Below are 13,789 nucleotides of genomic sequence, written 5' to 3'. Positions count from 1 at the left end.
TTTCAGTAAGTTATCAAGTAAAAGTGACAAATGTTTGCTGGATCCAGGCTCTCTAACAGTTTGTAACACCTACTCACTGTATTTTGGGCATCTTCAGTGATGCCACTTACTTCTCTCTGAGCTCCTGAAGCTCCTCCAGCATGTCTTCGTCGTCACTGTCTGAGTCATCACTGCTTAGGTAGGGAGCGCTGCGGTTGTAAGTCATCGTCCATAAATGGTGAAGGGCGTTGCTGTACTGTGGGCTGCCTGCCGCTCCGTCCCACAGCCTCCCCTCCATCTCAGCTGCCGTCACTGATAGTCCGCTGTCCGCAGACGTTCCCATCAGGCTCAGGCTGTACGCTCTCCTCCGACTCCTCCTCCTTGTCCTCGGTCGTTCTCCAGCAACCACTTCCTCCCCCTCCTCCTCCTCCTCATCTACCTCTTCTTCCTCCTCCTCTTCTCTACCCTGCTGCTGCACCACCTGCCCGTCGACCTCCTGAAGGAGCCCCGCGGACCCTCTGTGGGGCTGTGGGTGAGGAGGGGACATGGTGAGGGAGGTGCCCAGGCTTGTCTCAGACTCCCCCTGCTCCTCAGTGCTGCTCTCTGACAGGGTGCTGCCGCTGTCTGGACCAGGTACAACACCTACTGGCACAGCAGGAGCAGGAACGTCCATGCTAGGCGTCACCTGGAATCGCCCAACAGTGACGGGCGCAGACTGGACTTCTGCAATACAAACAAAGAAAAGGTGTTAATCTAAATGCTACAGTGGCTTAGTCCTATAAGTACTTGTACCCTGACTAGTTTCTTTGAACATAAACGTGTATTTAAATAACTTCATTCATTCACAACATCTAAATGTGTATCTAATATAAAAGAAGCATATTATATTGGGTAAAATCAATTCTAGCGAGTTGTCGTACTCTCTACCTACTTCTGGTGTCCATGAATAAGAAGTTGCAACAGCTGGACAGCCTATTTATGTAAGTGACAGCCAATCATTGGCTAAACAGTAGTGACTGTCCTGTAATCTGATCAGAGCTGATTGATCATTAGAACAAAGCCTCACTCTTGGAGGCTTTGATTAAAATCTAATCATATGTACTATGGCAACAGTCTTGGAAGGGGCCTCACTCTGTTTTCATCCTGTCCTATTTCTCCCAGCGCAGGTGGATATCCTCTACTAATTTATGGAGGTGATAATAAGAGATAATTGGGATGGAATTGTTTACTGGTGTCTCAAACTAGCGAAGCAAACAGTTTGAATCACAGCACATCGGCCGACCATTTCAGAGTTTAAAATCGTGCAGTGCCTCAGTTTGCCCACTGAGTGTCCTTCTAACAGTAAACACCGTCAGCTTCTGGGTCTGTGCCCACTGAAACAGAGGGACTCTGTTAAATGCGGGCTTGTGAGGAGAGTATAAATACTGACAGGTGTGGATATGGGAGGAGAGGCCTGTAATGAGCGCGCCTGCTCGCTCATTGGTCACTGCCGGTGGGTAGGGCCGCAATCACACCTAGATTTGTGTTCCTTTTGAATGGAACATTACATCCAGACTCACAGTTACGCAATGGCTCCGGAGGCACCGCTAATAGGTGACAATGTCACCAAGGATACAGCAGCTAAAAAACAACTCAAAAAGCAAACTGGCCATAGCAGAGACATCAGATGTATTTAGAACTAATACATTATAAAATGGAGTGGAGGGGAAAAAAACTTGAGATATTTGGCTGTGGGTGTATATGTGTGTATACACACAAGCATGTGTGTGGGTTTGTTTGGGGTGCAAACATAAACATCATACAGTATGTCATTTTCCAGCTCCCTCTGCCTGTCCCTGGCTACTAACATATAACACATTAGGTGTTTATGATCCAGAGACGGAGGAGAAGCTGGTTCAGGAACATGAGAACATGCACAAAACTTTCTTACCAGATTCAGTGGAGGAGGCTTTTGGTTTTGGGCTACTGGCATTCATCTCAGGTACAGAAGGGTGCATGTGAGTGTTGAAGGATGATAACTAGGCAGAGAGAATAAACATGGTTAGCACTGGCGCTACATCTGATTGAGTAATGGCCAGACGTTAACACATTATAGTTTCTTTGTCAATGATGTTCTAAAATTCACTGTTTCAGTTATCTGTAATGGCAGATGGCACAAAGATAAAGAGATAAAATAATGTAAATTACTTCCACACAGTGCAGCATGCAGATTTTATTTGATTGGTAATCAGTATTGGCAGAAGTCCTGACTTGAGGTGTGAGAAAAGAAAAAGTTGGATCAGTGTATCCCTATTTTTTTAATTAATCAAAGCATTGTCAATAAACTGTTAATATATAAAAGATTTTGAGAAGCTCATTCCTATTTCACACAGTCTAAGCTGGCTTGTTCTGTCCAAAATCCAAAGATATTCATCATAGTCATAAAAAAAAAAATGGAGACAACTGGCCTCACATTCAAGAAGCTGGAACTGCTAAATGTTTGGCACCCTTTCCCTGAAAACTGTCTTGAAAGATTAATAAATCATGAAATTTGTTGATTAATTGTCTGTCTGTTATCTTATCAATTAATTGACTAATCATTTCAGCACTAATTTGCATGTACACAAGGAATCTCAAATGAGAGAAGCTGAGAAAAACGTAGTCAAAGGGGACTCACAGTGCTTTCTGGGCTCTTTGGGGGTGACGGGGAAAGATCTGATAAGGAGTTTGAACTGGAGACTTCTGACTTGGGCTCGTCCTGGGCTGGAATTTGTGCTGAGTATTGGGCCATATAACTGTGGAGACTGTCCTCTTGTATCAGGCTGGGGGGACTGGAGAGTCCAACCTGCTGCAGAGGCTCCTGAGGAGCCAGCAGAGGACTGGAAGGCATTGAAGGTGGAGAGACGGGATGCAGAAAGCTTGGATGACTGTTCTGAGCGAAACTGGCTCCGTCTATTTGAGGCGTATTCTCAGGGCTGTGGTAGACGTTGTTCTGCGTTGGGATGCCCGCTGTGGGGAAAGGGACTTCTACTGTTGCGGTCTGGTAAGGTTGTGGGTAGACGGAGGGGTAACCTGACTGTGGGGCCATGTGAGTGGGTAGCTGGGGGTGGAAGCCTGGAAAGGAGGGCATTCCCTGGGCGGGAAGGCTCGCAGGAGGGATGAAAGACTGGGCCATGCTCATGGCCATGGAGATGACATTAGCTAAGGAAAATAGGGGCTGCGTGTGGGGGGGCCACATGTTGGGATGCTGAGGGGTAGGTGTGGACATGGTGACACTCTCACTGCTGCCAGGGCTTGGGGTCTCGTTCAGAGGACTTGGAGAACTGGGGGCTGGGGAGGTAACAGAAGGGAAGGTGGGGTTACTGGCTACTCGTGTGAGGGGAGGATGCACGGCTGGCTTGGGGGAACCCGGAGAACCTGGATATGGGAATGGGAAGTGACTGTGGCCCATGTAGGGCAAGTGGTAGTGCTGATGGTGGGGCAGGAGAGACACAGGGTGGTGGTGTTGCTGATAATGGAGAGGAGATCCTGGAAGACAAAGATTAAAACAGTTTTAACTTGTTGTTTGAAGTCAGTTATAGCGTATAAACTGTGCTAGAAAACAAAAAAGTAATACGTTTGTTAGAAGAACCTAATACTTATAATACTTGTACTTTTAAATGAAAGCCCCCCCTCCCCTGTACAGTATTGGACAGAGTTGATCCAGACAGACAAGTTAAATTACTCATTCTTCCTGTCTCCTCAGAGTTTGGTCAGCTTAATTCTTCCTGCAGCCCCCTGCCAAGACACTCGCCATGTGGAGCATAAATCTTTCCCGCACTTTCAAATAATGGGTTTCCATGGTGAACAAAGACGTTTTGTTAATAGCAGTATCCGACTATAATTGCATTCGTAATCCAGAGCAGTTGCACACCGGGCTTACATGGCTGTGAGGGATTCAGCATCAATGGAGCGAGTGAGGCTTTTAGGTATGACATTTAAATGGAAGACACGTGTGTGTACACAACTTTTTGGGTCTGATTCTGAGATTAAAGTCGTCGGGATTTCTACATCACTCCTTGGGGAATAGTTTAGGATGCCAATATCCCCATCTATTGATTTGACATTTACCTCAACAATGGCTCCACAGTTATAAACCACACCCCCTGTTGCTGATGATGCAAACCAGCCTCCACTTTTTTCCATGCAGACGGAAACATAGGTTAGGCAACACTCTATAACGGTGGCGGGAGGCCAAGCAGCATTGCGAAAGTGACCATGCAGTGAAGTCAAGCAGAGAGGGGACACAGGACAAGAGGGGATGAGGATGTTCAGATGGCTGCTGAGGCTGAAACAGGGGGCACGTGGAGGATATGTGTTCTTTGATTGGCTTTAAATGCCCCTCCTGTGTGGAAGGAGACATTAACGGGGAGGAGACTTTCTCGGAAATTCTGTAGGAGTTGTGCTGGCAAACAGATGTTGCCGACTATCGCAGCACTGGAGAAAAGCTCATGCTTCACAGCGACAGCATTCACAGCCCTCTAAAAGCCAGAAAGCGCCCTACAGGTGAGGTAATTACCCAAGAGGCCCTGCTGCAAGGCAGACACAGACCAAGGCTTTGAGGTGTGGGGATGGCGGATGGCGCCATGCGAATGCCTGAACAATACCAAGAACTGGCCCTGAGAAGGGAGGGGGTGGTTTATGAGGTAGCTGAGCTGTACTTTGACTTATTCTTTGCCAAAGGACTGTAACAATTTTTCACTGTGCTGAAACAGTAAACAATGCTGGGCCTCTTCACGCAGGGACCAGAGGGAGGCGCGGAGGGCTATTTACCTGGGGCGTTGTGGAAAGACTGTGAGCGTATAAGAGGTCGCCCAGGTGAAGTAATGTCTGCACTGAAGACGTCTCCATTGGGGCACGGGGAAAAGCCATGTACCCCTACACTTGGGTTAGCCACACTGAAGTCTAAGACAAGACACACACATGCATGAGTGGATGGGAGTGCGCGCACACACACACACACACACATTACACACACATGCACACACAATTATCATGCACAGTAAAAATTATGCAACAAACTACTGCAAGTTAATCTGACATGCTGTGAGAAAGGCAGGCTTTATTCAGATCACACACACTTCTGCCAAATGTAAATTGGTGAATTTCAGACGTTAATGACACAATTAAAAAAAGGCAGAAGACATTTTTGCACTTCATTCATATCATGCTTAAAATCTCCACAACATCAGATTATCTAGTTTCCTCTTAATGGGTGAATGAAGTCAATCAGAGCAGACGTGAGACTTACCAGGCAGGGAAGAGGAGGAGTTGGTTCGAGGCAGACTGTGACTGTGCAGATTGGGCTGGAAGAGATCACATTGATAAAATTCAATCTCTCCCTCTATTCATCGCTGACAAAAAGAGTATGTGTAGTTGAGTTGACAGGTGACTCTCTAACCATGATACGATTCAGCTACGGTATAAAACCACTTCAGATCTGATCACCAGCACTAATTGGTGGGTAGAGTGTCGTGTTCTCTCCTGTAGCGTTACAAACATCATGCCTGAGGCAGCTTAAATGACTTTGAAAGACTCTTCTACACTTCACTCCCACAACAGTGTTGGACATCTGAGACACAGATGTACAAAAAACAGAATCGACAAAACCGATGCAGAAGAGGTGATATTTATCAGAAATGTTATCACAAACTGAAGTCCCCAATACGGGTCAATCTCCACAACTACACTTCCCACAATGCAATTTACTAGCATGCAACGTGTTAGTGTCTTTGATTAGACTCCATGTCTTATGCAGGCTGCATGAGTCCATGCAGACGATTTCTGTTGGGTTTGTCAGAATTGACAAAGCTTCTCCCAAACTACAAAAGACGTCACACAACTGTTTTCTCAGCTTGTGAACTAAAACACTGGATATTCCAGGTGACCCTGATTCCTTGACCTATTGATATACAAGCACACATAGCTCATCAGTATTGTGCAGCATGTATTAAGTGGACAATAAAGCTAATACTGAGCCAGCTGTAAAACATGGACTGTTAATTTGGAAAGAGCTGTTCCCATAATAAATCCAATTTTACTGACCAGTAAATATAACAATCATTACATCTTTTTGCATTTTATGGAGGGTCATTTAACCTTCATAATCTGGAAAACTGGCTGCTATAATCGGTCTCCATCTGCAAAAACAACAGTATCCCTGCTTCACATCATGCATGTTGATAGTTTTTAGCTCAAAGAACTGATGTTCAGCCTCACAGAGCTGCCAGCATGGCTGCAGACAAATAGTCTTGCTCTTCAAGGGGTGCATAGAGGAAACTAGCAACAGCTAGACAAGTAGGGCTTTCCAGGGAATCACAGTCCATTTATACACAGCGTCTCTTCCCAAAACTCTCAGAATAGCACCCTGCCTCAGAGCTACAACAGCAAGAGAGCAGAGATAAACAGATGTGTTTCTGGGCTTCTGGGGTTCCTTCCTTAACTAGCTTGGTCCGGTTTTTGGCTGGACAGTGCTGGGGAGAGCAGCCAACATGCTTCTTGCGGGATGTGGTCCATGCAGTGTTTTTAATCAGGCACTGGAGTGGAGCCAGGAGAGATTTGTCCGCAGTGGTTCAGGGTAATTATGTAGCCAGGGAGGTCGGAAACATGGTGAACAAGGTTGATAGTTGGCGGTAGATGTTTACTGCTCTTACTTGTCCCTTGTCCTACATGAAACCACAATATTCTTTTCTCAATCATTTATGAACATCTTTGATCATTTTAACTAGTGGGCACAAGGAGATTTTGTTCTCTTTTGCTACAGAGTGGAACATATACTGGCAGAACAGACACTTCTTTTCCTTTCCAGCAGACAACCTGTACCTGATTAGGCATGAGGTCATATCTTGTACAGGGTGGCACTGCTCCTAATAACTCTTTTTTTTTTTTATTCCTGGAAGTCTTCATTTTACAGTTTCACAGAATCTTGATTCAGAAAGGCTTAATGAATCCAAGCATAAATTATTTTACCCATTCAATGTGGGCAGATATGCTGGAAAGTTCATTACGGTCTACGCACTGGAAAGGCTTTGAGGTTGTGGGAACAAATACATGTGAAGAAAAAAAAAAAAGAAGGTACGGGGTACGTTTCCACAAATCACATGGTTTTATGGCATTAGTGCTTTTAGTCACATCACTCTAAATGAAAGCTCTGCCTCAGGTGGCTTTAGAAAACACTTAACCTACTATCTTTAAGGGCAAGCCTCAGGAGGACTGTGGACAGTGAGGAAAGCACTCCACTGAGATTTTTTTATTTATTTCCTGTGTAGGAAGCACTGCTCTCGCTCTCCATTTGCACCAGATTTATGGGTCTGCATTAGATAAGCAAAGCTGGACACCTGAAGTAATTTATGATGATCAGACAACACAGTAAATCAGACTTTGTTCTCAGCTACCAGTGCTGTGGATTATTGGAAAAGGAGCATTTGCTGCAGCTGACCTGTGAGGAAGACAATGAGTTAACCCCGCTGTGGAAAGCAGGCTGGGCAAGTCGGTGACCGCTGGAGTGGGTCGGCTGCCCTTTGGCCATCAGAGACTCGGCCCGTTTGATGATGTCACCCATGCGGTGGATGAAGCCCTCCTTCTCTGATGGCAGGATAAACTCATTGTGCACCTTAAAGACAAAATGACAATGACGGAAGATGTATTCAGATAAAAGTAGCAATATCACAATGTGAAAAACTCTATTATTGCAAGTACGTCTGGCCTTTTAAATCCAAGTAGTAGAACACAGGTGTTATCAGCTCAGTGTGCTTAAAGTATCAAAAGTAAAAGAAAAATGTCTCTTGTGAGTGTTAACCTTTTATTGATTTAGTTGTTTAATATGCCACTAATTTGATCGACTTTATATAAACTTGTAAAAAAAGTACTATATTTCACACCAAATTGTAGAGTAGAGTAGAAGCAGAAGTAGAAGTAGTGGAGTAGAAGAAAAGGTAAGTAAAAGTACCTCAAAACCAAATATAAGCACTTGGGTAAAGTTACTCATTTACTGTCCTCCACCATGAGGGGAAAGACAGAAGGAAAAATGCTTCTAAGGTTACAAGACGTCCTTATTGCCTATTTGTGTGTCCATCCATGAAATCTACCCACCCACCCAAACACACACCCACCAAGCCTCAGCTAATGCTTATTCTTTGGAAAAAATGCATCAATCATCTGGTGTGAATCCACAATACAGTAGTCTGTTAGAGGAGGTTTTGAGTTTTGCATATTCATGCAGTTTTGAGTGTTGCTGTGAATTGTGGGTTGGGGCGTGGTGACCGTTTCCTGTCAGCGTGGCATAATTCAGCTCATTTAAACCCTTGTACTGAGAACCACGGGGGCTGTTGTGATGCCAGGCACCCCTTGCTGCGCCAAGGCTCGGTAAACAAAAGCCCACTGTGTTTTAAGAGTCAGGAAAACAGTATGTTCAGTGAACAAAAAGTGCTTCTGCACATGCTGCCTCATCACGCCGTGCTCGCACAGGCTCGTGTTTGTGCACCACCTCTCCACGCTCCAGCCTCTAATGAAGCTTAAAGACAATAACAGGGGGATGGGGCCGCTTACCTGCGTCACATACTTCACAGAAAGTGAGATATACTATCAGTCAGAGTTAGGGATCGACAAACAAAAGGCTGTTAACTGGAAGTGGGATGAATCATGTGTACGTCCAAGTTGAGATAGAGGTATCTGTCAGACTTATCAGCTCACTCAGTGTGATTATTTATTTCTGTACACATCCTAGACAGCTCTGTGGGGTTCAGTGTCCAACAAAGACTGATTATTTCCATTGTTAACGCTTAACATCTCCTTCCTTTCACCTTGGGTGACTTTAAGGTTGAAAAAAGTCTTATTCTACACTGTCTGATAGTTATCATAAGCAGCTGATTCTGTATCAGCTTGTTCCTCATGGAAGCTTTATGATGTTTACAGTCTGAGAAATGTTCAAACCCATGTTAAATCACAATGTTGTTATAGTAGAGAGTTCAGTGGTCGATGACTGTCAACCACTGGTCCAACCCCAGGGTTCATCACCTCATCTAAAATTTAGATTATGTAACATTTGAAAGAAGACATAACACTTTCCTGCCCTTCCAAATGAAAAGTCAATTCAGAATCAATAAAAATTAGCATTTAGCACATTCAGGGTTTTTTTGCTACTGTATGTTTCTGTATTATGGATAGTAATGAGTCCGTATGCTGAGATGAATTTATTAGTGTTTTTCCAGCATTTCCTTGGTGGATGGTGGATATCACAGAATCATCAACAAAATCTAATCAATAGTGGAAAGCCGAATTTTACAAGAATACAGTACCATTCACAGATTAAGTAAATAACTGACATGAAAACAAAAGAAAAAGATCCAAGTGTTCCGTTATTGACTTTCTGAATATGAACCTGTTCGTTGATCGTTGCTCAGCCAGAGACTGAGGACCAGCAATGACTCACCATGACAGCAGCGATGTCTTCAGGGTTATCTCCATCCAGGTCAAATTTGAAGGTCACCATCTTGTCATTGTGTGTCTGCAGCTGACACTCCACCACCCGGTCCACTTTATCGGAGAGCTGCAGAAACAGACAGGATCAATGGTAATGAACGGCGTCTGTTTACCCTCTGAACCACTGAGCAAAGTTAAACACCGGAGGAACAATATGATATTTTGTGTGTGAGTGAGCAAACATGTAGTTGTATGAACATGTGTGTGAGTCTACTGTAAAACACAGCGTGTTTCTGTATGTTTTGTGCCGTCCACTCTTTGGACCATTGTATGCACATGTGGTTACGCATGATCTGTTTGTCTCTGCCTCCAGTCCAACCACGCTCATTAAAAGACCACAGAGTGTCCTGATCAGAGGAGAAATGCACTGCGGTTGCTGGGGGAAGAACAACACAGCAACTGATAACATTACACAATCAGGGTGGAGTTTCGCCGCTCCCTCATATATAAAATAATTCTGCTAATTCAGTCATTCTTCTTCAGGATTTTTCAATCCAGCTGGCTGATTCATTTGTTTACGATGTGCTGAAGTGTATTCGCAGTGTTGTAATTAAACAAAACTTTAGATTTATTGTACCCCTGTAATACGCAGCCTTGAACGCGCCCTCCTCCTGAACAGCTTCCCAGCAGTTCGCCTCGCAGCAGTTTTCTCGTTCTTCTCTGATAGGCCCTCGTAGCCGTCACTCAAGCCTGAAGTCACATCGGAGGCGTAGCTGCAAAGACATAAATTATACATGCTTCTTGTTAGGAAATGCCAGTGCCCCAAAAAAGCCACTGAAAATTCCTCATACAGTAATCAAGTCAAAGTTAATGAATCGTCTTCAACAGAAGCGTGAAAGGAATTGATTGTGGTTGATTATCTTGCCATCCCACATAATAATAAACAGCACTCTTAAGTGTCAAATAAAGTCTTGATGTGTTACAGTGGCATGTCTCTTGGGTGTAAACAGCAGAGTTAAACAATACAGATTAATGAGGCCTGGTCAGAGTCTATACGAAGCTGGAGTTCACCCAGAGGAAGCAAAAACGTCCATGTGATCTGCCGAATCTACACAATGAGTGAGTTTTAGGTTTCAGAGAACTGCAGAACATTAAGCGTGTTTTATAAAAAGCTTTGGTTCAGCTAATTGCGTCTCCTGGGTCTTTTTGGATGACTGTGGTCACAGACTCCCCTCCATCCACAGGCTGCAAACATTTACAGGCCTGCTGGTTGGCAGCGTCTGCCTATCTCTATTTAGAAACCTCCACCTCACGGGTAATTGTAGTTCAAAGTAGAGCCTGTTTTCACCTTTAAACACTAAGTACATGGAAATTAGACGAAAATAAGATTAAACATTTGTGTTGATGTTGCAAATAATTCCGCAAATGTTTTGTGGGGAAAAGCAGTCCTGCTCATCGCTAATCCTTTTCTCAGAGGAAGAATTAAGCAACTGAGAGCATGTTTTGGATCCTAAACAGTGCATTCATAGAGTGTTGTGAAACTAAATACTCAACTAGACTTGACATTTGTTTCACTGCACTATGGAGGTCAGATAAACTGCCAATCACTCAAGACAAACTAAGCGGACTATACAATCCTTTGACAATCTACATTTGTTCTGTTATAACACTGTAATACTTCAAATTCCACATTAATATACAACAAATGTTTTACTAAATACATACATATGAATTTTAGAAAAAGTTCTGTTTTGAACTGATGGCCTGACAAAACAAGGAATTTGAAGATGTCACCTTGAGCCACAGTAAACTGCACTTTTCATTCTTGGTAAAATGAATGACGAAAGACTAAAAGATTAAATGATGAATCCAAAAAATAACCAAGAGATACATTGATTATGAAAGTCACATTATAGTCTCTGAACAGAAACACACATACACACACACACAATCTATCATGTGCTGTCGGGTCTCATGCCAAGAGTAAAGCTGCTTTCTCCTCAACATCCCACCAACATGGAAAACAGGACCCCCACAACATCTGAGACCCAGAAACCTGCAAGGGTCCATTCTGCCTCACTGCAATAAAAACACAGACGAGCCTGTTGATTGCTTCAGGCTTGTTGTCGCAGCCCCACAGATGTGGAGGAGGAGGAGTTACTCGGGGAAGAGCAGACATTTCTGCTAGATTCACATTGATTTTCAGCTGCCTGACTTAAATAAAGAAGAAACTATTGAACTCTGTTGTACCTCTGAAGTTAAAAAAAGAACAGAATGAGGAGGAAAAAATGGTACCTGTCCACAGGGGAGTTGAAGCCACTCGGGGACCCTGAGTTTCCATGTTCTATGTTGTTGGATACTGCAATACTCTAGAAAAAGAAAAAAGGGATGTGGGGAGAAGAACATGGATAAAGACTTTCAAGTGATTCTTTTTCTTTTGAGGCTTTAATACAAGATAGTAGCCAGGAAACATTTTCATAATCCTGAATTCAAAGTACATAAAGTCCAGTTATGTCAACACAAAATGTTTAGGTTTTCTTAAAGGGGCATTACTTATGTATCAAGTAACCATGACAATCCTGTTCTGCTGGTCCACATTGGTCCACACTAAATTACTAGTTATTAATTAAACTATTAGATAGATTGCCATTGACAGTGTGTATAGGTTTTCATTGTCCCCAGAGGATGAAACCCTCTGACTTTGCCTTGTTCTCTAGCACCTCGAGGTTGTCATTTTGGATTTTGAGTGAAATGTCTTGACAACTATTGCATGGATTGCCATGAAATTTGGCCTCAGAGTGAATTGCCTCAAAATGTATAATGATAGAAAAAGAAAACTGAAATATATAAGGTGACTAAATCTACAAATAAATGAATGTGATTTACTGTTCTCACATAAGATCCCAGTGATAAGCCTGTAACTAAACTATTCAGCCACCAAACCCCCGTCAACCAGATCAGATCTTAATAGCCGAACTGTGGCCATCTGGCTATTTTCATCCACATGCGAATAGACGCTCCATTTTATTAATTAGTAGGAATATAATTAATGTATTGCTGCAGATTTATTGGTCAGCTGTTACACAAAATTATGGGCAGTTTCCAATAAATCAGTCAGCAAATCTTCCATTTTGCTAATTAAATTTGTTGTCAGGTAACTAAAAATGATCTACGATAGATACTGATTTAGAACTGTTAAGGAATCATTTACCAGCTATTCCTTCATGAGTTATTTGTTGCCTCATTTGCTGATGAAGACTTTTTTTTATTTGCGCAAGTCTCATCATCTCGTCAGCACTGCATTAGATTGAGTAATGTTGATGAAGGAGGTCTTGTACCGTCTTGACAGTCATCCTTCCCACCTCCGACCCCCTGCGCTCTCCACTTTAATAGCAAGTCCTTTATAGGGGCCACTCACCGAGGGGAAGCGGAGGGCTGGGATGGGGAAACCGTTTGCAGTCGGTGCATCAGTGTGAGTGGTAGGAGGGGTCGTGTTGAAGCTGCCGGCCTCCAGCGGATCCTGGAGCCCAGAGGAGCTCAGATAGCCGTCCGTCTCGCAGTCAGCTGTTTAAACAAAAGACATAAGCCATTAGCATGTGACCAACCGCGGCTTGACTAACTGACACACAATGTATTGCTCACACACATCCAAAGACCCCAGACTGAGACAAACACACACACAAACATGTACACAATAAAAACTTCACTGTGGATTAGCTTCAGAGGAGATGTTGAGTTTATTCAGACCACCTCACTAAGACCACCAAAAAGGACATTTAGGCTGTTGTGTTTGATAAAAACTGAGAAATATTCAATAACTACAGCACAGCACGGACGCTCACACACCATGGGACTTACAGGGACTGAATAATTCAGTCGTCCACAGTTTCACATTTCACTGTATGCCTCCCATGTGCTCAGAGCGCTAACAGCTTTCTATTCAGTACAGTTGTACAGCTAATGTAGCGAAAAACATTCGCCTCCACTGTTTACGACGAGATCTTGACCAGAACTCATAACAAATCAAACTGAGAGGTCAAACGTTTCCCTGTGACTGTGGGTCTGATGCACATGTGTGCAGTAGGTTTCAAACAGTGGTGGAATGTGACCAAATGCTATTTTAAGGCACTTTCCAAGAGTATTATAATCTTATGCTTCTTATATTGTGCTTTTTACTCAATTTATTTATTTGACATGATCAATTTATACAATATGATGGACTGTTATAGATTAAATATGTATCAAGTATGCAAGATTTGCTCCTTCATGACTAATTTCAACATTAAAATGCTTCTTACATGTGAACACATCAGTAACAGTAATTCAATAATGTATTATTTTTAGTGCTTTGAAAAGGGAAATTCTGTGTAGT

The 13,789-nt window shown here is 43.3% G+C and overlaps 2 protein-coding genes across 4 annotated transcripts in view; both read right to left on the bottom strand.

Annotated features, from left to right (window-relative positions):
- The window catches only part of mfsd13a (major facilitator superfamily domain containing 13A), a 162,694-nt gene that overhangs the window by 80,413 nt on the left and 68,492 nt on the right, over positions 1-13,789 (bottom strand). The window lies entirely within an intron of this gene.
- wnk4a (WNK lysine deficient protein kinase 4a) overlaps positions 1-13,789 on the bottom strand; it is a 42,455-nt gene that overhangs the window by 2,538 nt on the left and 26,128 nt on the right. The window contains exons 9-18 of one of the 2 annotated variants that reach the window (XM_070851302.1): positions 12,836-12,981; positions 11,713-11,786; positions 10,055-10,190; positions 9,428-9,544; positions 7,436-7,609; positions 5,249-5,303; positions 4,771-4,902; positions 2,636-3,486; positions 1,910-1,997; positions 111-702 (exon numbers count right to left, since the gene is read on the bottom strand). In XM_070851302.1, the coding sequence (XP_070707403.1) occupies positions 111-702; positions 1,910-1,997; positions 2,636-3,486; positions 4,771-4,902; positions 5,249-5,303; positions 7,436-7,609; positions 9,428-9,544; positions 10,055-10,190; positions 11,713-11,786; positions 12,836-12,981 (2,365 nt within the window). The remainder of the gene's footprint in view (positions 1-110; positions 703-1,909; positions 1,998-2,635; positions 3,487-4,770; positions 4,903-5,248; positions 5,304-7,435; positions 7,610-9,427; positions 9,545-10,054; positions 10,191-11,712; positions 11,787-12,835; positions 12,982-13,789) is intronic. The other variant, XM_070851303.1, reaches the window with a different exon arrangement.

Source organism: Pempheris klunzingeri, chromosome 20, assembly GCF_042242105.1.
Source record: "Pempheris klunzingeri isolate RE-2024b chromosome 20, fPemKlu1.hap1, whole genome shotgun sequence".
Taxonomy (NCBI): Eukaryota; Metazoa; Chordata; class Actinopteri; order Acropomatiformes; family Pempheridae; genus Pempheris; species Pempheris klunzingeri.
The sequence above is the reverse complement of the archived record's forward strand: the minus strand, read 5'-3'. Positions and strand labels throughout refer to the sequence as shown.